The 27289-nt window shown below is 39.7% G+C and overlaps 1 protein-coding gene across 1 annotated transcript in view; it reads left to right on the top strand.

Moving 5' to 3' along the window:
• Positions 1-2812: 2812 nt before the first annotated feature.
• The window catches only part of iav (transient receptor potential cation channel subfamily V iav), a 72735-nt gene continuing 48258 nt past the window's right edge, over positions 2813-27289 (top strand). The window contains exons 1-5 of the mRNA XM_017904161.1: positions 2813-3670; positions 5509-5734; positions 13537-13652; positions 21180-21416; positions 22852-23003. Of these exons, the coding sequence (XP_017759650.1) occupies positions 2849-3670; positions 5509-5734; positions 13537-13652; positions 21180-21416; positions 22852-23003 (1553 nt within the window). The 5' untranslated portion in view covers positions 2813-2848. The remainder of the gene's footprint in view (positions 3671-5508; positions 5735-13536; positions 13653-21179; positions 21417-22851; positions 23004-27289) is intronic.

Here is a 27289-nt window from a genome sequence, read left to right on the forward strand (position 1 = left end):
TTGCTTTAAGGAATTATTTTATTTTGTGGGAAATACAGGTGTATTTCAGGATATATTATTCAAAATAATAGCAGGCATATTGTTATTATAAAATATTTCCTTTTTTCATATCGATGTTCAGATAATGGGGCATAAATTATATTGTGATATGACTGAGGATTATAGTGAAGACTTAATTACAGTTAATTTTCTTCAATCGTGTTTCCTTTACCGAATTTCTTCTAGAAATTTTCTAGAAAATACAGATGTATTTAGGAATATGTTATTAAATAGTATATTAACTGGTATAAATGGTACAGATCTATTTAATTAGAGTTTAATTTTCTAAATCCTGGAGGCCATCGCAGTTTATTCGAATATAGGAATATTTTTGAGTATTCTTTAACAAATTTTTTGATCTAGAAAATGCAAATATATTTGAAGATATTTTATTAAAAGTAATGGTATAGATTTAATTACTTAATTAAAGCTTAATTTTCTAAATCCTGGAGGCCATCGCAGTTTATTCAAATATAGGAATATTTTTGAGTATTCTTAGATTACTGAATCCGAAAAATATTTCTCGTGTCTTTATTATTGAAATTCTTCAAAATCCTCAAAGATTTTAATTAATTCTCGAAAAAAAAGTTCCATTTTTTTTTAGATTTATGTCATGCTAATTCCTTAAATTTCTCTAAATATTCAAAATTTTAATTATCTTCAATTACTTTAATTATTCTAAATTTGATTTATTTTCTCAAATATTTATTTTCTCATTACAGGTTCCATATTTATCTCCAAGGGACGTGTTACTAGAAATTTACTGGTTTCTATGGATAAAATATCATAACAGGAAGACAGAATCGCTCCTTCAAGGATTTCTAATATCCAAATTACTCGGATCTCTCTAACCACACGAAGTTCTCGTCCCATTTTGAATCGTGCCTTCTAATACACCTCGATAAGGTGAGTAACGATGTTATTAAAAATTCATGAACCTGTATTAAGAAAATATTACATATATAATATATCGCGAGCATGGAAACGCGACTGCGTTGCGAAAAAGCGTTTCGCGACGTGTGATTAATTTTCCACGTTCAGGACACGACCCGAACGCGTGAATTCGTAACGTCACCGTATTCCCGTAAACGATGCATTATTTGCCTTGAAAAAGGCAAACACTCGCGCCATTCCATCAACCTAAGTATACACCTCTGTTTCGTTGTTTCCAGTTTTGTATGATTCGCACGTGCTCTTATTCATCTATTGGATGCCGATTCCGAAAGGCGTTTTCCGGTTCCAATCATGACGATGCGTCACGATACAATCACGGAATCATACTGTAGAATAACTCTGCTGGTTCTTGTACATTTCCTTCTGCGAAAGATCTCTCGTTAGGCCGTTATCTCCTTGTTATCGGGATCGTAAAAGCAGTTGTTTAAATTGTGGTTTCGCCTGTTTCCTTTGGAGTCGTAGGAGCGAACTCTGGGTCCTTGAACCGAAGAAAGTAAGAAGAACACGGTATTTTTTCACAACTTCTTACAGACTTCTTAATCCCGTTGTTTGTAACTTTAGCAAAGACAGTGAAATTCTGCAGAATGTTTTAATACTGGTAATTAGTTACAATAGTTATAAAATAACGAGAGAACTAATAATGATGAAATAATAAAATAATTTGAATTATTAATAAAATCAGTCATAAAATAATAAAATAACTAGGTAACTATTTATAAAATAATAAAATAATAGATAATTAGTTATAAAATAATGAAATAACGAGGTAACTTATTGGGACGCGAGTAAAATTTTAGATTTCAGTATTTTTGTTTTTAGATTCAGTGTATTGCGATTTATCCTATTTCATTGTAGCGTTCGTTGATAAACAGATTTGCTTTAGATAGTATTTGTTATTCTCGTATATAGATAGATGAAAGCGAAGAGAATACCTAAACAATTATTTGAAGGAGAAACGAAGTATTATTATTAAATATTGATCGAAGTATTGTCTATAATAGAAAAATTCCTGGATAAAAATCCCACAGCTCTTCGCACATGATTTACACAATGGAAGAAAAATCGAAGCACAAGTTGTCGATTGCATCCATCCTCGGTGCGATTCCTCGCGACTCTCGTCCAGCCTTTTACGCTCGGTGGACGCCTAATCGAGCTCTAAAATTATCTGCGAAAGCGTATTCAGACGTCACGATCTGTGTTAAGGTCGAGCGAAGGAAAACTGGAGCGAATATTCGGCACACACGCGAAAATATCCGCGTTGGAACGACATCTGAGCCACGAGAGAAAAAGAAGAAAGGAGAAAAATAATGAAATCCTAAATACAACAATTATATAAAGAGCAGGCATAGGATACTATATATAAATTTGTTCAATTTTACAGAATACAGAAAAATCAATTTTGACACAGAGTCGAAAACTGAGGCTCACCCAGTGACCCTCCCGTGTCAAGCGGAGCCAGGCACTGTTTATAGATTACCCAGCATGCACGGGTGTCGGTTGCTATAGCTGGAAAACGGTTCTCCACCTGTGTGCCACCTTTCGTTGGCCCGAAGGAATCTCTGAAGGGCTGTATCTAGTCGATCACGGTTAGCCACACAGCGAAGTGCCCCCGTCCACTCGGATAGAACTGTCGAAAAATGGGAGAACCCTCGTCCTGGAGGATACCCGAAGACACTCGACGAAGATCCCACTCGTCTGGTGGTTGATAAAGCCGTGGTGATAGATCGTAGGCCTATCGAGGGCCAAGTGGAGGAGGGCAAAAACGAAGGAAGACGAAGGAAGGCTGATCCGGAGTGGACAAACGTCGAGGAAAGACGTTTCGAGGACGCGCAAGGGGCTAAAGAGGGATGTCTGAATGGGTAGTGTCTTCTCGTGTCGAGGTCGCGGTAGCCAGGTGAACGCCGGTTCGATCCTTGATCGCGTGATCAGTCAAGCAAGCGACGAGGATCAATGTCTATTGTATCGTCTGGCTAATTACAAAAAGGGTGGCGAGCTGATCGAGTCGTACAATCAAGGGGGCCAGGCCGAGGTGGAAAAATTGATCAGGGAACAGTTCGGTATCCTGATGTACGCGGACGGGAAGGGTCAGGTGATCAATCGGGCCGAGTACCTGCGTTGGAAATTCAGAGACCTCGAGCAGGTTGTGCTGCCCATCGAGGCTTCTTTGTCACGGTTCGATCCTTTGGCTCAATGGAACGATCACGAGGCATGCTGGCAGATGCAATACAGAGGCTCGCTGGGAGAGACTCTCCTGCATGTTCTGATTATATGCGATACCAGGATACACACGCGAGTGGCGCGTATTCTGCTCAAGTGCTTTCCACGATTGGCCATTGACGTTGTCGAGGGCGAGGAATACCTGGGCGCTAGCGCGTTGCATCTCGCGATCGCGTACAACAATAATGAACTGGTGCAAGACCTCGTGGAGGCTGGCGCCATCATTTCTCAGCGGGCGATAGGCAGCTTTTTCCTGCCTAGGGACCAGCAGCGAATGAATCCGGCTAAGAATACGGATTACGAGGGATTAGCCTATCTGGGAGAGTATCCCCTCGCCTGGGCCGCTTGCTGTGCAAACGAGAGCGTTTACAACTTATTACTAGACTCTGGCGCTGATCCCGACGAGCAGGACTCTTTTGGAAACATGATATTGCATATGGTCGTGGTTTGCGATAAATTGGTACGTACTCTTGGTCTTTGAAATTCTCTAACTTTCTTTCTATCGCGTCTGCTCTTTTATTTTAAACGAATGGTTGCACCGGTGACTTTTTACTCCCGATTAGCTCATGCTTAGTCGCTTATTCATTCTCATTGCGTGATGATTTTCCACCTGTATAAATAGCTTGACGGAAAGACACGTCTCGTTGCACTTGCAAATTAGTCATTATCGTTGCCCTAACGAGGAAGGAAAGATTAGTACGCGTTTGTTATTCAAGGTTAGGTTTGTGATAGTGGCTAATACGTAGTCCCATTTATCTCTCTTGTTTCGTTATTTTTTAACATGCATTTGAATACATTTACATTCGAATACACGCGATCGGTGAGTTGTTTACCGCACGTCCTTTGGTAAATTATTGACGCGTTCGTTATTTTCGCGTGCAACTACTCTGCTTAAACATTGCTTCGTTGATCCTTTATTCCCAACGGAGTGGCACGTTCTTTCGGCACTTTCTGCCTGCAAAATCGTGAATTCATAATTGTTTTGCCCGGAAAGCCCTTAAATCGCTTTGAGTGTTTATTTTATTTATTATTTTAAAGTTCCTCGAAAGTTGCCCACTTCAACCCCTCTGCCTTATAACGTCGAGAACACTCGTGATATCGGTGATGAATTTTCGCCGGGATTTGAAATAAAATCGGCAAGCATGGCTTTAGTTTCTGCAGTTGAAGTTATGTCTCGTTTCAGCAATTTTTGATACAGTCCCGGTGCTTCGGAAGCGAATACTTGACTCTAATACCTGTAGCCATAAAAATGTTATGAGGTAAGGGGTTAATTACCCTCGTATGCGGCTAAACGAAATAATCGGGTTAGCATCCGCGACATTAGACGGAGTATATCGAACGAGCAAGCGAATTAATCGACTCACCATAAATTTCATTTCGCGTATCGGTAACCCTTGTACCGAGTAAACAGTTTACTCGGTTAGCCGGTATAATGGTGTTCTAATAAGAGGGTATTCGTTCGGAAATGGGTCAAAAATTGCTCCTTGTCTCGCTGCTTCGAGAAACAACCTTGTATAGAGAATTTTAAAACCGCAATCCTGTTACACTTTCTTATTTTTCATTTGTTATCCCTATTATATAATATTTTCATTAAAAGCAAGACGGGCCTATTTTACGCTATTAAAATAAATTGCTATATTAGATAATACAATTTCTACATTAAATAATTGATAGAAAAGATGATTCATTGAAAGTGAACAGGATGAAAGTGCATTTTTTAGAGTGATAAATTCAATTTCTAATTTCAAATTGGATATTAATTTGAGATGATCAGGTTAATTATTGATATATTTTCACTTCCTATGACACAATCATAAATTCCACGTTGTTTCATATTTCTATTGCATGTTTTTAATAAAGTTCCAAAAGTCTATCAGACTGTTCTCCTATATTCACAGAATATATTGGAAAAATTGGGAATAACACGGATATGCTTCATTTTCATACTTCGAAATAAAATAATTATTCCAAAAAAGTTAGCTAATAATTCCTCCTTCAGAGAAATAAAAATAAAGAAAAATTTCATTTCTATATATCGCAGTTTCACGTGCTCATCACTTTCAACCCCCGACGTGGTTCTCCATATCCGAACTTTCGTTACCACGTCGCACACTGTCCTGTTCTACCCTCTGTCAGCTCGTGACAAATAAAAGGGAGAAGAAAAAAAGGTAGAAAAATCGATAGCCCCGACCGAATGCAAACGAATAGCCTCTTAAACAAGAGACCGCTCTATTTTTCCCCGACCATCGAGAAAGATTTCCGCTAAATCGAGTACAATAGCGTGGCTGTATAACGCAGGACATGTTCGGGTATGCCCTTCGTCATCCGAAGCTTCCTGCTCGCAATGGGATCGTGAATGCCGCCGGACTGACCCCATTGACGCTAGCCTGCCAGCTGGGTCGCGCAGAGGTCTTTCGGGAGATGTTGGAACTGTCTGCACGAGAATTCTGGCGCTACAGTAATATCACCTGCTCGGCGTACCCCCTGAATGCACTCGACACGCTGTTACCTGACGGCAGAACAAGTACGTCGTAATGCTAATCGAATTACACGCTTTCGAGAATCGTCGTCCGGGGTTGGTCGTTCACCGAGCACACGCCCAAGTGGCCACTCGCTTTGTCACGGTGCCTTCGTATAATTGTCGAGACCCAAGGCCGACTCGTCCTTACGTCGTTTTCTCTTTTCACCGGCAAAGGAGGACAGGGTGTACCCTGCTAATGCTCCCGTAATTGCTCCGCCTTTTTCGGATCCCGATCGACACCTCTTGATTGATTCTGCGTGGGAAATACCGCTGCCTCGAAATCAGTGTTCCGGCAGAGTTTGAAATTTGTTGCTGCTTCGGCAGCTTTAATTTATGGAACTGATGGCTCGGTTGAATATCGCCGATAATGGAAGCCAGGATAAATTGCCCTTTCCTCGCCATGTTTAAGGTACTTACCAGGATTTTCTCCATGGCGATGGCTGCCGCGTGTCCGGTTAGATTCTTCCTTTTCCAGTCGAAAACGAAGAACACGACGTTGATGCAGGTGTTTTAGTTGCGAGTTTTAATTGGTAAATGTTGGTAAAGTTAAAATCTTGGCAAATAGAAAAATGGCATCTTTTAACTCTCCTTTCACGCTTATCATATTTTACGATTTAGGAAAAAATAGTAAACGCGAATATTTTATAACAGAACGTTGTTTACGTAATGGTGACAGGTTTCCTGAAGATTCCCTTTACATTTGAAGACAATTGGGCAATCAGCTTTCGAAATATTATAGGATTACTGCTAGATTAATCCTATGCAGACATAGATCTGCGCGTCTGCTAACCAACGACACCTTTTTAATAACAAGACAGATTTATTTGAAATAAATATTACATTAGGTTTCTCTCAACACATGATTCTCTATTCACTACGTCTCGACTACACATTCCGTCTCGCCCTGGTCCTTGCACCCTTACTTAAAGTCAAAACTCTCTTTTCATACACAGGTTTCCTTTCTCGATCAATCGATACAGTCATAGATATCCCATCAAAGTGATTTTTTTGCGTTATCGTTTATTCTTGTCGAGTGTTCCCATGCATTCACTTAGAAGTAAGACCGCACACCCATTTGCTCCGCTATCACTCTTAATACTATCTCCTTTGTTAGTATCCTTCACTGCTCGCAATACCACAATATCCTATTAACCAGTTGGAAAAGAACTTCTCGAAACTTATCTAGACCATATCTCCACTGCGTCCACAAATTTAGCCCAATTAAGGAAATGAAATGAAAAAGGAAATGGATATCTTTACCCCCACCCCCAGATTAGGATACCGGAAGATCTCTCAGGTTTTAATATCGCGGAGTATATTTGAAAGCAGCAGTCATAGAATCCAATAAAGCAAGAATCTAATCCATCAGTAAACAAGGAAGACTCCTTGGATAAAACAAGTAGTAACGGGAAACGACACATCTCTTCCAACACGAACCATCATATTTCGTCGAAGACGAACTCGCTGGTCGTTTAATTTCCATGAAATTCGTCTCCAGCAGACGCACCACGCGGGGAGGCAGGTCCTGTCGCCTTGCCACGATCTGCATTTAAAGAGGCTTGGCAATCGGACTTCTGCCAAATTGTATCGAAGTTTCCGGCAGTCTGTGGAGCAGCCCTGCCAGCCACTCCTCCCTGCGCCAGAGTCACCTTCGAACTCGTGCAAAGCGGATGTATCCACGATCGTCGAGTTTTCTAGACGTTCGAGTGATTCATTGGCGGCAGAGGAAGAAAGGCGTCGAAGACAGGGACAGAGGGATGCCGTCCGGAAGATTGTGCAACGTCGGGAAGCCCGTAGCTACCCCTCGAAGAGGGTGTGGAGGCGGTGTAAGAAGGAAGACAAGGGAAAGCGGGTCGTTGCAGGATGCAATTACGGCCATTTAACGAAGTTTCGAGATTAGCCGCGGACGCGGAGTTGGGTGCTCGCGTTTCATTTAGTTTCGGAATCCATTATCCTTTCACCCAGCCCTCCTCTGCATCCTAACCTCACCGCCACCCTGTGCTTCGTCCCTTCGCGTTCCTTCGTTTCCTAGGCATGCCCGTCTTTGTCACCGCGGCGTGAATGTCATCCGATGGGTTCACCGATAGCTGAGTCGAGGTGAACATAGTCGACGGGTGGTCGCGGATGGGGATGAAGCGGAGGGAGGGTGACCCTGCCGTTGCTATATCAGCGGGGGTGAACTTTCGGCTTGCTCTCCTTCCTACGGGTACGCTTAATTACTCCGAACCAAGGCCAGCCAGCCAGCCAGCCAAGCCAAACTAGGGTCCGTCAGTTAGTTAGCAGACCAGTTCGTCCGCTGGGTAAACCAGTCAGCTAACCCAAGTCCAGACTTTCCTCCCTTTTTCTTCCACGTTTCTTCCCTCTTCCTTTCGCTTCCGTTCGACCTTTTCCGCGCTTTTTATTCCACACACCGCCCGTCTGGAGGGGAAAACTGAAACGAGGCGAAGAGGGGAAAGCTTCGAAAAGAGACTTTAGACGGACGAGTCAGTTTTGAGGAGTCGCGTTAATTCCTTTCTTAAAACCTCCCGACTAGCCTTTGTTGCCCTCCGTTGAATTCCTCGTGGACTCTCAATGACACGAAATCGTCGAGACCCTCTTTCACCCCTGTTGTATTTTCTTTCTCCTTTCGAGGAATCTTCTCGGTTGAAGGGAACTAGGATTTCTAAGGGAATACCAGAGAAACGAGGCTCGGGACGGGGAACAAAAGGGGCGTACAGTCCGTTGGGGAGGCAATGTTTCGCTCCACGCGTCGTCATTATCGATCATGCGGGGGAAAAAACGGGACGGGGCCGGGCCAGAACAGAGTGGGCCAACTAAAAGCGATAAAGTTGATCGATGAAATTTCTAACGCCTCTTTGTCTCCATCGGACGCGACCTGACACGAAAATCCATCGGGCGTGTGCGTTCACAGGGACAGAGGTTTCCTGATATAATCTGCCCCGCTATTACATCACCGGCGATCGACTTTTGATGTTCCCCGATGAAATTAAGCTCGGAAAGATAGCTTAAATCGATTACCGCGAACACGGATGACCACCTCCGCTAAAACGTTAATAATTATCCGGGCGCAGCACTTAGGGATGATTATCAGCGATAGCGACGAAGGCGAATCGTTATTCAACTTAGGTTCAACGTCCGTTTTTGCGGCACCGACCGACCGTGAGTCCAGTCGTTCATCTCCTGGACCAGCACTGGCGAAGAGAGGACAGAGAACGTGGAACCGGCAGAGAAAACTTCTCCCAGGTCCAGGTCGGAGTTGGATATAATTACGAGTTGCGGTAACGACCGCGTACCGCCGGTAAGTTCGTCGTGTGTGCCAACTTCGACTGCTCAGTTCGACACAGTCACGATGTATCCTGGGAAATTCAAGATTCTGCCATGAAAATTATAGCGCGTTTACTCGCTGATACCTCGTGTCTACGGAGTCTGCGAAGAAAGCTGTATAAATTCGGATTGATTTAGGGAAAGCTGCATCAAGGTTCTGAGAGCATTCGGTTGATGCAGGTCATGTTAGAGGTTTCAGGTTCCGAAGAATATATACAAGCATGGTCGTTCTAAATTCGTCTCTGAGAAGGACCAGATCGAATCATAATTCTTGGCAGTCCTCGTATAAATAACTCTTTTATACAAATACATTTGCCTAGAATCTGTCAAGATACCGTCACGTTAGAGGTTCCAGATTCCGAAGAATATGTATAAGCACGGTCATTGTGCACTGGTCTCTGAGAAGAACCAGGTCCAATCATAATTCTTGGTAGTTCTCGTCTAAATATCTCTTTTGTACAAATACATTTGTTTAGAATCTGTCATGATGCTGTCACGTTAGAGGTTTCAAATACCGAAAAATATCTCCAAGCACTGTCTTTCTGCATGGGTCTCTGAAAAGGACCAGGTCCAATCATAATTCTTGGCAGTCCTCGTCTAAATATCTCTTTTATACAAATGCGTTTGTCCAGAATCTGTCAAGATACCGTCACGTTAGAGGTTCCAGATTCCGAAGAATATGTATAAGCACGGTCATTGTGCACTGGTCTCTGAGAAGAACCAGGTCCAATCATAATTCTTGGTAGTTCTCGTCTAAATATCTCTTTTGTACAAATACATTTGTTTAGAATCTGTCATGATGCTGTCACGTTAGAGGTTTCAAATACCGAAAAATATCTCCAAGCACTGTCTTTCTGCATGGGTCTCTGAAAAGGACCAGGTCCAATCATAATTCCTGGCAGTCGTCTAAATATCTCTTTTGTACAAATACATTTGTTTAGAATCTGTCATGATGCTGTCACGTTAGAGGTTTCAAATACCGAAAAATATCTCCAAGCACTGTCTTTCTGCATGGGTCTCTGAAAAGGACCAGGTCCAATCATAATTCTTGGCAGTCCTCGTCTAAATATCTCTTTTGTACAAATACATTTGCGTGTTCGCGTATTTGTCTTCATTATTCCGATGTCTGAAAGGCTATGGTCTGTCAGAATGCCTCACTCGTGAATCCACTGGTAGATCTCGAATGAGACTCTTTCCTTGGCTGCTACTGCAACGGATAGGTAAATACATCTCGTATGTTATATTCTAAGCGTATCCTCGCGTCACCAGAAACTGGCCCTGACCGGTTTCCTCTGGTCCTAGAGCCGAGAATCCGTGCTCGTATGCTCTCAGCTCCGGGGTGCCTTGACAGGTCTACTTACTCCAAAGTCCTCCTTCTTTTTCTGCGATATTTCATTCGAGGTCGCTAAGCAACTTCGGATCCAAGCACGTGTAGCGATAAAACGGTCGATCGGTCTCGGAACGTTTGATTTCGCGTGTATGCCATAGGCAGCATCGAGCGAGACCAGTGTCACACGGATATTTGACCGTGGATCGAGCTGGTCGCTCTCGTAATGGCGTTTTAGCTCGGACCGAACATCAAAGTGGCCAGTGAAATTAATATTCGCGTACTATCCGTTAAATGCTCGGTTAATCGAATCTCACAATGGGGGCTCTATATAATTCGACGAACGATGACGACAGATTCGGTCGTTGGAGAGCCAGCCTGGCCATTGATTCGATCGGCGTAGGAGGCAGAACCGAATGAAAAGTTTCGGACCGGATCGGACGGGGACGCGGATATTCGTTGCAATTTTGCTTGCACATCTGAAATTCAATTTCCCGGCCAAAAGCTGTCGGGGAAGTTCCCATCAATGCCGTCGCCGCCGTGGTGTGGAGTGCGAAAGAGGGAAGAATGGAGATTGACAACAGACGCGGCGAACGTTAAAGCGTTTCCTTGAAAATATCCAATGGAACTGCAAACTTTCGTGACGCTTTAAGCTACCGTGAAAGCAGCTTTGCTTGGGTCGACGACTGATTAAAGAGTCTGAGAGGGGAAGACGATCGAGACGAGGCGTCGCTCGAAGAATTTGACGCGACCGAAACGAATCCGATCGATGAACGCGCGAAACTTTGCGAAAGTTTCCGGTGATGAACGCTTAATATTTCACGGCGAAGTCAGCTGAACAAAATTCGATAATCAATACGGATGACACGGTTAAAAGTTCATTGGCCGTTGTTCGATATTTGTCGGCCCTCCCGAATCTTTCACGCTCCAACGTTCCCTTTAGACTGCTTTTGTTTCGCGATCGACGAAATCGTTGTAACGATGCCGGCTCGAGCGTACAACTTTCCTCGACTTTGTAGCTTTAGTCGGATAATAATTTCATCATTCGTAAAAATATTTTACGTATTTCTACCGTAGAGGAGGAACGAGGGAAAAGTTGCCAAGTATCGATTTATAAAAATAAATTAACCCTTTGCACTCGGAAATTTTTTTGTTACAGAAAAATACATTGAGTCACGAAATTATGCAGAAAGTGATAGGAATATCGAGGATAGGAAAAATAATAAAAGATTTTTCAATAGCGAAAGATTTGAAATGTAGTTATAAGAAAGATGAGATGAAACGATTCCATGCATCAATTGCTGTCAGAAAATTATTCGCACAGGTTACAAGAATTAATAATTTTAACAATGTTAATATTTTGTAGGGTACCCTTTTCGTTTTACCACTTTGGAAAGTCTCTTTGGCATTGATTCTATAAGCTTTTTTAAATATGCTTCCTCTATATTATGCCATTCTTCTTCTAACCTTCTTCGCAAGTCCGTTTTATTAGTTATTCGATGCTTTCGTATTTTTTTATCTAATCTGTCCCATATCATCTCAATGGGATTTAGAAAGATCCCAAAACGGTAAATAAGAAATCGTATACAAATTAAGGCATTCCATGCATCGCTAGCTAATTTTAAATTTGATATATTAATTAACATCTTTGGAATCTGATTAAATGACGATTGAGGGTTGCCTCTCGAATGCAAAGGGTTAACATAGCAGATTTATGTTACATAGTTCCCGATTCTCGTCGTTCTACTCGTCTATCTTTTCCCGATTTTACGAGGTACTATCCGTTTATAGGTGCATGCATCGAAAAATATTTGTTTAGAACACCATCGACGAAATTGCTCCAACGATGAACTCCTGAGGAACTTTGTTGAATTTCGTAATCGTTATGTACTTCTATGATAGCGAAAGTTAAACGCATACGTTAAGCTACAGCTCTTCACTGAAGTACCAACATCTATAAGTCCCAATTTTCAGTCTCGATATACCCGTGTAAGTTAACACGTCGACTGCCATGATGGTCATCAGTGACCTGTGCTTGCCTTCTCAGTGAGGCCATGCTGGTCATCAGTGTCCGATATTAATTTTCTAAATTTATATTTGTTCTATTTTAACCATTCCTTAGATATATTTAACGTAAATAGATAGAAGACATTAATAATTTGCAATATTACATTTTTTTCGCGATATTGTTTGACAATTCCTCATTATATCGTAGGAATAAAGGAAATTTTGTCGTGACCCCACTGTATGAAAATTTCGTGGCAGTCAAAGTGTTAATGCGATGCTGACATTTAAAGAAACTCGGTAGTAACGAAACAGCTGAATTAACAGAGCTGTGTCTGTTACTCTGCAAGCGAATGGCCGCTAAACGCTGCCAGTTTCCAGGGAACGTGTATTACACTGTTATCTGTTCGCATTCACCAGTGAAAGTGTACTTGGCCTGTCCGTCGTTAGCGAATGTTCCGAGACTGCGCAAAAAGAATGGCACTTTGTCGAAATATAACTCGTTGACTCTCCGTGATAAATAGAAACGTTAATTAAAAGCGTTCTTTATAGCTCGATTTTAAAACGACTTTGCCGGAACCTGGTCTACCCGAGGTCGATAAACTCTGGACAGGGTACACGATCAGCGTAGATCCGTTATTTTCGAATGGCCGGTTTCTTCCACATCCGCGAAGGAGTAATTCCGTGAGAGGTTTACATTCACCAGGCAACTGTTCACGTTCACCGTGCAATCCACCGGCACTGTGACGCAAAGATCGCTAACCACCCCCTAACGACGGAGGTTCCCTCGTGCACGGGTCGAGCGCGAAAATCCGAGCTGTGCATCGAACTAACATTAGCTGACTTTTGGCAAGTTCGGTCGACAGATTAACGATTCCGTGGAATTCTTCCGTGGCCCATGGAACCGTGGTTGGGCCGACGTAAACTTTTATCTTTACATGCAAGAAAGTTTAGCAGCGCACGTGGTGCGGTTACAGAAAAAGCCGCCATCGTCCCCTTCCGTTGCAGCCAGCCACGGTCGTCCTGGGGAAACTCGTGCATCTAATATATATAGCCCCTAATGCAAAACCCATAATTATCGCGGCGTAGAGAGAACCCTAAAGTGATGTTCCATTAACCGCAAATGGTCCTCTCCGAATTTCTATTTCAGACTGGAACTCCGCGCTATTTATCATTCTGAACGGTACGAAGGAGGAGCACTTGGACATGCTGGACGGTGGTATTATTCAGCGATTACTCGAGGAAAAATGGAAGACCTTTGCGCGGGTAAGTGCGTCCACGTGACAATATTCTCGCTACCGCCTCCTTTCCGCACATTTTTCACGGTTTCTAGCTAGACCAGGCTTCCTCCAGCCCCGAGGAGCAATGGTATCCATTAGACCGTTCCGCTAGGAATTTTCACCCTCTGGCAAGGTTGAAGAATTTAATTGATATTTCGCCGGTGGGATGCTTGATATGCACGGAACGTGTTTTTCGCTGAATTAGAGGATACGCTGGTTCCGACCTTTTGATCCTGTACCTTTATTTAACGAGGTTTATTAGCGGTGTAACCATCGAGTACTTCTTGCCAGGGACGTTAAGTGCTTCGTTGAGTTAAATTCTGAAACCTAAGTGACCTTTTCGTGTCCCAAAGGATTGTTCTAACGAATGAAGGTCGACTTGCTTGGATGCTCTTTGAATATACTTAAATTTAAAACGTAGGAAATAATGGATGGCTGAATATCGAATATTCGAATATTTATTTTATTAATTCGCATATTTTTTGATATTTTACTGCTGATGTACATATGTTCTGGCCATTTTGTTCCGTGTCGATTTAAATATATTTTTTCGTTATTTTTAATAGCGTCTTTACACTCGATCGCGTGGGAAAAATAATCGGCGAATTTACTGTGTGAATTAATTATGGGAAATTTTATTGCAATAAATTTTATTTTTTTGTTTTGCAGTAGCTCTAGAGACTATTTCAAATTCATTGCTCCATGCGCGAAAATAATCCGTGCATTAAAAAGTCATCTCGTATCGTAATACATGTGCATAGATTAAAATTTACTCTGTCATTATGACTAATCAGTGACTTACTTCAAGTACAACTATCGATTCGAGGAGCCATCAAATATGCATTAGAAAATTTTAACCGGCATCAAGTTTCCATTAGGAATTTCCAGAGTATGAGAGAAACCTGCAGAATTGGTAGAAAATTATACATACCTTGGAAAATAATTATTTTTGTCTGCGTTCGCTATGATCCTCTATCTCCTCGTACTTTCCTCTCTTCCAAATTTTTCCGTTACCTCTTACCGTCTTTTCGTTAATTCTATTAGTTCCTGCATACAAATGATTCAGATCGGAGGTTTTCGAGTTTCTTCTCTGATTCATCGCGAACCTCTTCGATCAGGTTCACATCAGCAGACTGTCAGAGCATACACGTACACGCACATACATTAGTAACTCTGGCAGACGGTTTTTACAAATTTGTGCTGCGTTGTGGGTCGTTATCTCGTACGGATGCAAAAGTCTGTCAATCGTTTGACAAAACGATCTAGGTCAGTTATCACGTTCTGCATAGGTCCGGCTCCTGACCTAACACTCCTCTCTCCATTTTGCACTCAACTGCGTTATTCTTTCCGAATTTCATTTCTGTCGTGAAACAGACATTTCTTGCAAAAATGCTCGTGTCAGAAATAAAATATTCGTACACATAGATCTATACAGGATTTCGCGTAATGAGCATGTCAGAGGTAGTCAATATTTTAGGAAGCAATAGAAGTCCGATATAATACAACGTGAAACAAGTTGATACATTGAATTTGAATTTTATCGCTAAAAGACTGCCTTGCTACTTGGCTAAAATATGGCCAGGCACTGTGCATAAAGCGCATAAAATTTGCACACTCCAAAGACGCATTCTAATGCAAACCATTCATTCGCGCATCTTCCGCGAACATAATCAAACGCGAAATGACAGAACGTAAAGCTCGTCATATCTCGTAAATGAGATGAAATAGGACATGTTTATGCGGACTTCTTTTATTGTATTTAGGTGCTTGAATTAGTGTCTGAATTATCGCCATTCGGTGCAGGACACCCGGTATATAGAGATGTGACTATCGGCTACCGATAAATTATTCATACTGATATATAAGGCGAATAAAAGTGATTAAGGAAAGTGCAACGTATTAATTATGATAAAATCATGCGAAATTTATGTTTCTTCGTCGTGGTTTATTACGGACGATATATCGATAAATTTCTCACATATAATTTACAAGAAAGCAATGTTCCAGTTAAAATATATCAGTAAGTATACTAATATGAATTCAGGCAATGAATTTAGGTAGAAGTTAATATATATTTTAAATAATTTTCTGATGATCGATCAATTCGAATAATCTATCTTAATCTCTCGTTTATCGATATCTTATTGATACATTTATTTATTTATTTATTTATTTATAAACGGTAAATATATTAGAAAATAAACAATTACCGTTTTACGAAGTTTCATATACCTAATTTGAACAATCTTTATTAGAATAGAATAAAATAAAATAACGGGATTCGAAAATGGCACAAAGTCAAAGGAAAAGAAATACTTTGAATATCGATACTTGAATTATTCAGAAGTCGCGATGATTAACTCCATCTTCTCAATTTTTCGAAAATTTTATTCCCAAATTTTTTAATTGGCGTTCGACTCGTATTTAAAATCATTTTCTACTAATTTTCGAACGAGAGGCTTTGCCTATTAATTAATATCAATAATACCACACTCACCATAGTCGCTTAGATCCTTCTCTACTTTACTCTTTTTATTTTATATTATTTTAGGGGGTCCTTCCCCACAGTTGTTGTCAATTGGTCGCAGGTATCCTCGATATGGTAGCAGTGCTAGAAGGGTTGAAAGGAATAGGAAAGGGATGCTTCTCGTCCTGAGCCTGCTAATGGACTCATCAGCAAGACTGCCTAGCAGGTCCTGCTAGGGATACTGTTGGAAAGTTTGGAAATTCTATATATGGGAAACGAAGGGATTTTTACCGAGGACTTTTGAGAAAAAGAAGGGATGCCACCACAATTATATACCTATTATAGGAATAAAATTAAATAAATAAATAAACAAATAACGGTGGATGCAACTCCTGCATCGTTGAAGACATCAAGGGAAGTAGACATGAAGCCGGTGCCAAAACCATTCATCCTCGCCCCTTAAACACTCTTTACACCCCACGTGTTGACCCCTAATAATAATCGTGCGACGATAATTGGACGTGGCATGTCAGCTGTCCTAATTGTTCGAGCTCGTGTAAGGAGCGACGTACACCAAGCCGGAAATTTTCGTGGCTCGCGCGCGCGCATTTCAAATCATCCCGGTGATTATCGAGTGACGTCGAGTAGATGTTCGAGTGACTTCGGAAACGATTGTCACTCGCGTGCTCGACGGCCGGACGATCGAGTGGCATCGACACGGTTTTCCAGGCTTTTCCACGGTTTTACAAGGGACGTTGAATAGCATGCGCGATTTATTTCGATCGACCACCGCCGCCGGCAGCGCCCCGCGTTCCCCATGATATCGGTAATCTCTGAATGATCTCGTGGAACGACGATGGTCGTCGACGTCCGACTGATCGCGCTCATAATCGCCAGCCCCAATGGCCCTTCGTGCCACGAAAGGGTTAATGAGCGGACGTTTTTAAATCGTGCCTACATTTATTTCGCATTCAAACGACGATGGTTCTCGCGTTCGAGATTTTTCCTGATAACCACCTCTGCGGCCACTATCATCGTAACTGTGTACGCGCGCCATGATGGATGTAAATGGTAACGGAAGTACCATGATCGCGATTCACCAGTGTGTCTTGGGATTTCTAAGGTTTTTCGTTACGATTCTTCTGTTTCATCTTGGATGATTTTAATAGTGATATTTATTCTTATTAACAGATTACTTAGTTAAAATTAAATGTTAGGTACAGTGATGCTCCTACCAACAAATTTTTGAGAGTCACGATAGTACGAAATTATTTTAGATTACTGTTACTTCCTGCATATATAGAACTATAATATTAGTATAAAACGGGATTTGATTGGAAGTTAAAAATAACGCAGAAGAATAATTTAAACTTTTATTTATTATAAATAGAAAATAATGGAGGGGTAGTATTATTGTTCGAGTATTTGAAATTGCAGAAAAATTTGAGATTCGTAATAACAATTTGCAGTAGTATTTACAGAAATGATTGATACGTACATAGTAAGAATCATAGTAAAATATTGGCTGATAGTATTGTGTTGTATATGGATGTGTGTGACTGTACATGGCTGTACATGGATGTGTTATAGAAAATATAGAATCCAAATGGGAAATTTATAGGTTCGTAACATCTCAGATTATTCGAGTGAAAATTTCATGAAAATTCGAGGTGTGAAAAAATAAGTAAAAGAATTTTCTTAACTTTTTGTACACAGCGTAATGCGGAGAAATGCTTCAGATAATAGTTGAAAAGTACTGATGATCACACGTGATAATATTTCTGCCTGAAACATTTCCTGGTATTATCTAAACTTTTCACGTTATTTTTGGATTCAGAGATAACTCGTATCATTGACTTAAACGGTACTAACATACTAAACCTACCACGGTTATGTTCTTTTTTAAACGTGTTATTGCAGTTTAATATTCTACATTTATCAGTCATCCTGTCGACTCTTACAGTGATATTTGCATAATTAATCTCCCTTCTTATTCCGTTTTTCTTGAGATTTATAAGTAGTTTATTTCAGCTATCATGTCGACTCGCTTTATCGCCATAATGATAGGTTTAGTATTGATATAAGTATTAATAGCTGTTATACTGTCAATGATTATTCTATTTTATTTGGGTACTTACGAATGCAGACAAGTTGTATTTTACTTTAAACGGAAAAGTTTGTCCGAGAATTTGGATAGGGACTTTCTAAAGAGTCGGATTTACGTGGTGCATAAAGTTACTTTTATTAGGGATAAGATTTATGAAACTGCTGTGCTGTACTATGTGGTAGTGCTAAGATGTATGAATGTGTGGAAAATTAATGATTACAAGCAATGTTTATTATTTTTTTTATGCAATCAACATAGCACGCATTTAAATTATCCATTAGAAAACCTGTAGGAACAGTGCATAGGAGTTAAACACATGATTAATCGACGTAGTTGTTAGTTTCAGATATTATTGCTTCAATTAATCATAGTAATTTTTGTGTTAACATTAAAGAATATTTTCTTCTCCTTCTTTGCATTATGAATTAAATAAATAAAATGTACGGAACTTTCGAAGTAATTAAGCAGTTTCGCAAAGTTCGGTAATGTTCATAGATTTTTTAATCACATATTGGCTTTTAAAAACAAATATTACGAAACTTCAAAATATTCTATAATATACGGTTATAGCGATGATAGGGAATAAAGTCATTTCGGTATCTTTCATTTACAATTTCGCAATTCGAAGTAATTAAAAAGTAATTAGAAATAAGTACTTGCTTATGTGTCTCGATACTTCTGAGCAATAATATACGATTAAATTCAGATTATTTCATCGGATAAAAAAATCAGATTATTAGGAATTAAGATTTCCCAAATCATCGTGCAAATTTCCTCAATATTGATTACCAGTTTGTCAATTAATATCACGACAAATTGACGGGTTAGCGAGGATAAAAATATTTAGTAACGTAGATTCTTCCAATTTCGTATTGATCCAATTCAATACGTGTCTCTGAAGTTTTCAAATGCTATTTATCACATGTTCCATCTCGTACCCTTTACAACCCCTAATTCCTATCCGAACTTCGAATATTTGCGAAACGAAAAGATTGAATAATCCAATTCAGAAAAATTGATTAATCCCATGTACATGTTTAACTGCGGAAAAAATTTCACTTTTGCCTCCATTGGCAGAAAGTTTCATACATATTCATTTTATATAAAATTACCAGCGTTTGCATATAGATTGACTCCATCAGGTATCGCGATATTTGCGTTGAACGTCGGATACGTTACAGAAATAACGATACGAGTGAAATGACGATAGAAAAATGTTAAGCTTAACGTAAAACCGTGTACAGATAAATGCGAGCGGTCACATACGAACGTATGGTGGATTTTGCTAACTCCATAGCGCGAAGTTTCCACACCAATATATTCATGGAATCGAGATTACGTTCTTTATCCTTCGCTGTAAGAAAAATAACGTAACGTCGAGTGGAAAGGTGAAATTTGAAACGGCTCTGGCGAAATCAAAGGTGCAACTTTCCATGCAAACCTACCATTTAGCCATGGAATCGTTGATCACAACCGCGTGCGCGTTTTCGAAACTTTTGTTAATTACTTCGGTTAATTTCGCCGTTGTTTGCATACGGCTTTTAAAACTCGCTCGTTAAAGCGCTGTGAATGCGTAGAATTTATCAGGAAAAAAAATAAAATAAAAAAAAAAAAAAAAGAAGGAAAATTCCGTATTGAAATATCGCCGACCCTATTTTACGTATCGAAATGAAAAAAATATTATACGCGACCGTCGATGCGTGTATTTTTCGTGTATTATTTCGAAAATTGTTTTCGATAAAGATGTAAAAGAGTTGTCCCGAGTCAACGGAATGTACATAAATTTTCTGCGAATTTCATTCACGATTTTTCGCTTATTTCGACATTTACTCCACTCGAGGATCGTTCGAAATTTCCTGTTTTTTCTTTTTTTTTTCGTTTTGTCTTTCATTGCTTTTTCTCTTTTCGTTTGCCGCTGCTCGTTGTTTGCACGACGCGTAGAGGATGAATTGATTTATCGTCACGGACATTCAAGAAACTTGTAATGGAGTTAATGGAACATCCTGTACAAGTACGGAGGAACATTATAATGGCACAGCATCCATGACATATCCCACTTATAGTACTAATCACAACCACGTTTAAACCGCATACAAGCGTCAAATGACCAATTATGCCATGATACTGTACACAGAGATTAGCACGGTTGTAGTGTAATTAATCACGAAGCACATTTGATGGTAACACGTCATTAGAACAACTCCACGGACAGTCAGGAATATGTGATACTTGAGCATTTGCAAATATCATTTCACGTGTCTGTTAATTGGAGTAATACAATAATTTCACGAAAATTACGCTTATTACTGCTGGAGTAATTGGTTTTAGACTCTTCCCAATGAAAGATATATTTATGCTTCTACTGGTTTATTGTTTACGAGTTTACAAATAAAAATTGGGTAACCATAGGTAAAGTCGTATATTCGTCGATTAATTTTAATTAGTATGTTTTACGAAGTTATCCAAGTCTCTTGAAAACGATAGAAGTATTTCAGTTTAAAAAATTATATTGTCAACATATCCTTGGCATAGGTCTTGAATCCGAGTCGACTTTTACTTTGACCTTAAATAATAGAATAAAAAATAAATCGAAAATAATAAAAGTAATAAATAATAGCATAGGAAATAATAAAAACAAATAAATAAAAATTAGAAAACTTTAAAAGTAGCTTTTGTACTAATAGAATTCGTTTCCTATAGCGCTACTCACTATCTTACCAATCCATAATTTTAAAATACCCTATAAAGAATCATAAATACCTTTATCCACGATCCACTAAAACAGAAAAAGAAAAATTAAACAAAATAGTTTATTAATGTTTAATTATTTAATTAATTATTTAAAAATATACAAAAAATTATTTTAATTTTCCTTTCTTCTCTTTCTGTTAAAAACAAAAGAAAAATTGATTAAATACGACCATACGCCCCCATGAAAGTTGCAGTTCTTGAAGCGGTTGATCATCCTGGTGTTCCATTTGACGTCGCTGTCACTGGCCGTATACCTAAGGCCTTCATACGCGGACACTACGCTCCTGAAATGGCCGGAAGAAATCACGGAAGTCGGCCGCACGATCGCGGAGTGCATCACGGTGCTGGGTGTGCTGAGCTACATTCTGGTGCAGCTAGGCGGCGAAATCGTCAACATCGGTCTTCTATCGTTCATGAAACAGTTGGTACGCCCAGCGATCTTGTTTCCTGCCTACATCCGTCGACAGGTCAGCCATGAAAGTTACGCTCGTGTAACTCCTTGTTTCGTGCATTCGTATCTTGTACTTCTATCGACGGACGCAGGCAGTTCTGAATCTTTCATCTCGCGTTACGGTTGTCGAAGATTGAGCAAACTCCCGGCGAAGTGTAACAGCTCATAGTTATAATCGCAGTTATCATCGCGATTATCAGGGGGGAAGGAGATATTACGTCGCCTGTGCAAGATAAATACTAGATGCGCGAGTTTTTTGTTTAGATGTTGCTGGGTAGAGCGCACATCGTATTATGATCGATGCTTCTACCAAGGCGCCGTTAGAGGCGCTGCTGTCTCGCGAGCAGGGAACAGGGAGGGGATACTGGCGATCGCAACGTCACGATTGCTTCGATATTATTTTCGATATCGATGAGTCGCCTATTGTACGAGAATGGATTATGACAGTTTATATTTTTGGCGCAGACGTGAGACGATAAACAGGTTGTTAACTCTTGCTGACTGTTTGCGAGTGTACTCGTGTTCTTATATCAGAACGTCATGTTAGATCAGCCACGTGTATTTATATTATTAAATATACGTGATAAATGCCATTTTACGTGATAACCATTTCAACGCATGCTGTATAAATAAGGTTATATTAAAGTTCATTCATCTCTGCAAATCAAATTGTTAGTAAAAAAAGTAACAATACACTCAGATAAAGGTATCTAATGTTTGTAATATAAATTCATATAACAGGTATGCAAACAAGTTCCTCCATCTTGTATAATGGCTGCCGTTTTGATAACATCCTCGCAGTTATTTTTAAAACGTCTGTTATATTACTACTTTATTCTTATGCAATGATTATTTCTAGATGACAACGTTTCGAAATACCCTCCCTGAGTCTCACTCACGATGAGCATTCGAAAACGAAAATGGAAACAAATCCTCGCCCACAGCGTGCCAAGCCAAACACAAGAAATTTGCATCGTTTATCTGGAAGGGCATTGTCCGCAAATTAATTTCTCACTAACGACCGAATTACTCGTAAATCGCGCCACTCATTGAGCATTCTCGTACGGGGGAATACGTAATTCGTAATTAGCCTGGCTCGTTCGATAGCGTAGACATCGAGTGTACGATATAATTAGGACAACGTGATGTATGCGGTCGTATCGCGAGTTATTAATCGCGATCGCGTATCAACGTTGCTGAGCAGTATCTTCGTGAAACCATTGAAAATCATTTTCCTGCCGTGGAATCCCTTATTTCTCTATGTAATTATATAGATCGTTTGCTTGACGACGCAACGCGTTGCCACGTACCGAAATTCCATGGCGTATATCGATTCCTCTGCGGAAGGCCGTGAAGCGTGCAAGAATACGTGCTACCTTTGACGTTTCTCTTGCACATTTACCTTACAGAGTCACGAGCCCGCCAAGCTCATATTCTTGATCAGCAACCTGCTCATACTGGCGTGCATTCCATGTCGTCTTGCTGGTAATAGGCATGCGGAAGACGCGATACTCGTGGTTGCTGTTCCCGGCTCTTGGTTCCTCCTCATGTTCTTCGCTGGGTGAGTGATGTTCTGTGTTCTTAATTGCTACTGAATTTCCAGTTCTTACATCTGTGTCCAATCGATTTTTACCTTAGCCAAATCTAGTCATTTTATTATTATTGTTTTCTTTTTATCTATTTTATGTAATTGTATTTTGGTTCCTTTTCATGTCCTGCGCTGGATGAGTGGCGTCCTGTGTTCTCAATTGCTACTGAATTTCTAGCTCTTACGTCTGTGTTCAAGAGGTTTCCACCTTAGTCATGCTGAGTCATTTTGTCGTTATTTATCTCTTCTTTGATTTATTTGACGTAATTGTATGGATCTGGTATTAGAGAGCGATGATTAGTGGCAATAAATCAATGATTATTGTAATTCCTATAGATAAGTAACTATTGGGAATTAAAGATTACGTGGAATGGATGATCAGTGTTCAGCGTCTGGGTTTGAATTGTTTGAAAATTGTTTCCTATTTCTTAGTTAAGGCTAAGATAGAAATTCCTTGAATATGTAATAATCTTCTTATAGCTAAAGCGTTATCTTCTCGCAGGAGCTATATATTATATATACGTGGGAGTAGAAGATACGATAGGAAATTATATAAGAAGCTTACTTTGCTTAACTGATGAGCTGCTTGATGTATTACTGATGGATTACTTGCTCCAAAACCTCTTGCACACAAGTAAATGCTAATTACGTTAGCAACAAGTACCAGGACGATAGCAACCACGCTCGGTATATGAACTAATCCTTTCCACGAAACGGAACCTTTATAGATTCCCTTGGCTGGAAAGAAAAGGGACTTTGGAACGAGGTTTCTAAATTAATTTACTTCGCCATCATCCCACGCTTATTTTATCTTCTGTTTCTTCTAACCCGTGATTAGGCTATAATTACATTTGTATAAAGTATACATATACTTTTCACAATTATTATACCCAGCTCTATTTAGTATGTGGTAAATATACTAGTCTGGAATAGAGGAAGAGGTCGCATAAGGTTATATGCCATCATAATTTTAGCAAAATAACCAGCTCAACATCTGTATCCCTTTTTCATTAATAATCTGAAAAGTAATTGGGTGTATACATTAAAGCCGACCATCTATGTACCCTACGCACATGTTTACCCATTCCTTATTTGCATATTACCTAAAACTGATTACATCGGAACGAGTAAACTTATAAACTGCTGAATTAATGTCTAAAGTATTTAAAATGCTACGGGTAACCCTGGATATTTATCAGAAACTAAACTTTCCGAGAAAAAAGGATCAATTTACCATTTGATATTCAAATTAAATTTGAAAGTAAAATCATAGCTAAAACTTCGTTACAACTATATCGTGTACTAATATGTCGATCTAATTTTCACAATTTCTCAAATTGCAAACAATGCCGGGTTAACATTTTATACTTGATAGTAATTACAGGTCTATACCTTTTCGTCTTTTCATTTTATTTTCTTCATTTGTCATCAAATCGTGATCTATTCCTCTAGGAAGCAAACATAATTATTTAGTTTATTTATCGAACTATACTTCACAGCATATTAAGTACTTAGTATACCGATATTAACCAATTTATAACCATTACTAATATCCAGATTTCAAATTAATTTAAGAACGCCATAATCGACCATAATCTGGTTCCTTTGGGAGCAAACAAAATTCCGATTATAGAGGATTAGCTACTAAAGTTTCGTGCGGCATCATTAGTCGCTAAGGATTTACAAACGCTTGTTCATCTAGCACGATTTCATGCTGCACTTCGTTAATAGAATGTGAATTATTAACGGCATCGGTTTTCTTTAATAATATAGGGGTTAACGACGATGTTGAATGGGCGGGTTGCCGTTGAAATTCCGTCCGCGTGGCTTGTTAACCTACAACAGAAATATTCATGAAGAATGATAAAAGAATACGCGATAAGTGTTATGTGCCCTGGTCATGCGACATCGGTTACAGTTATTATACAAAATGTTCACCGCGATATTTTATTACCTCGATGCATTCCCGTGTCATAATTGGCCAGCAAGCTCAGTGACATTTTTCAAATCGATAAATAATTCGCCATCATCTCGGAACAGGCATTTAATCTCGAATAATCGACATATAATTCAAATAGTTTTGGCTTCTACGCGAAATAACTATAAATTATATTCATATCTGGAATGATACGTAACGGTTACAGCATAAATTTGATCGATATACTCGGAATTATTAATTTCGTTGGTAATGGTGCGCATACGTTAGATCAATAATATAAATTTATCGCATTTACCTTACAAATTAAGCATTTTACAAGTAATCAAAGGCTCCGAAATCGGATTATTCCATATCGTGATATTACATGGTAGGATGTTAAAAAATAATACGAAACGTAGGTGCATAATTTCGGGCGTTAGTTCAATTAATGTTTGCAGCAGTAAGCACGAGCATATTCATATTAATCGTTACATAAATATTTAGTATTATACAAAAATTATCGACTCCGATAAAAACGTTAAATAACGAACTACGCGATTATATATTCATCGTTAGGTCAATTATTACTTTTCATGACTAAATGATTATTCCAATAATTCCAATAATCCCAGGCCCCGAGATAAAAATTGATTTTAACGTTGATTTTAATATTAATATCACGATATACCGGTATGAAAATAAAGTCGGGTACGTAATCCGTTAGTTTGAAAATTGATATTCCAATATTATCAAATTCTTCAATCATATTATTAGAATAAAATTATATTAATTTATATAATTATATTATTAAAATAATCGTTTGTTCGTGAAAACCAAAATTTTAGTGGATTATAGCCTCTCATTACGGTATTAAGTACCAATAATTGCCATAAATACTATTCGATACCACTGCAGTAGCACACCAGTGCAGTATAATATCGCGAAGGTTAACAAATAAAATGAGAATTAAAAATCCATAGATTAACCCGGCCTTTAACCTACTATATATCTTACAGGTCACATGACACTATAAAGGGTTCACACTAGAGTTACCATTTTCATCCGAAACGTCCATTGGGTAATTCTTGTACAATATACTTTCCTGAAAACGAAGAATCCGTAATTGAAATTGCTCTATCATCCTCATTTTTCGAAAATTGTAAGTCTTCCCAAACAAATCAATAATATACATATAAGCACACTTTACACAATTTTGGCTCTAATATTAAATTACAGGACACTCGAAAACATGGCACACAATAAAATGACACCACTGAAATGTAAACTACGGTTAATCTTCTTCTACATTATTAAAGACGGGATGCTTTATACCGGCAGGTAGGCGAAATTTGCATACACCGCATTACCCCCAAGAAACAGCGAAGATCATAGCGTGTGCCGTCGTTTCGCGTACCGTGATACATCGGAACACCTCGATAACCTCGGCATAATCAGCGCGAAATAAAATCCAGCAGTCTAACGCGCGATTTTTCTCAAGCAGCCCAGGACCCAGAAGAAAGGCATTTATAATCGGCCGGATGATAGCGCCTCCAGATTTCAAACCTCTTTCCACGTGATTTACGACGAGATAATGCCGGCTATTTCGCATTACCATACACACGCCTCTCTTGGCAATCGTTTTTCTCTGCCGCCGCGTCCTTTTCGCGGCCACTTTCCTGCAGATATTACTGCAGAACTTTCTGCTCCTCGCTCTCTCTCCGTGTCGTCTCCGTTTCTTTGGGACGGGCCCGAACCACGTCGACGACGACTTCTTTTCCACGCTCCAACCCACCCCCAAAGCCTCGTGGCAGCTCGTCGAGGAACCCTCTTTCACGAACAACCCTCTCGCGCGGCTTCGTCGTCACTTTGACGACCATCCGTGGCCATCGACAGCCATGGATTGCTGACTGCATTGCTGCCAGCGAGGAACGCGACGCGCTATTGCTACGCCAAGCTGAACGTCGTCCTCACTCCTGGTTCCAGCTGCGAGGTCACTAATTGAGAATAAATATCGGTGTCGAAGGAGACAAGGGAGTCGAGGGTTCGAGGATAAGGTTATCGAAGGTCTTCGTGTGGTTGTGGCTCTCTGATGTAATAATTTTGGTGGCAGGGCGAGGGACCAGGTCGTTTCTAAATGTAATTAAGGATTGGTCTCTGTGGAATGTTTCACGATGGCTGGTACTGGCGGTTGTTGCGATGAATTGATTTTTATGGCTCGATTGAGGGTCTTTATTGTATGAACAGGTTTTCGTTAATTGTTGTGGATCGTGATTGGTTTTTTAAATATTTTTCATATTGTCGGCAAAATTGTTTTTGCGGAATTGTTCCTGCGTTCGTTTCC

This window comes from Eufriesea mexicana, unplaced genomic scaffold, assembly GCF_001483705.2.
Source record: "Eufriesea mexicana isolate 0111107269 unplaced genomic scaffold, ASM148370v2 scaffold2824, whole genome shotgun sequence".
In the NCBI taxonomy this organism is placed as follows: Eukaryota; Metazoa; Arthropoda; class Insecta; order Hymenoptera; family Apidae; genus Eufriesea; species Eufriesea mexicana.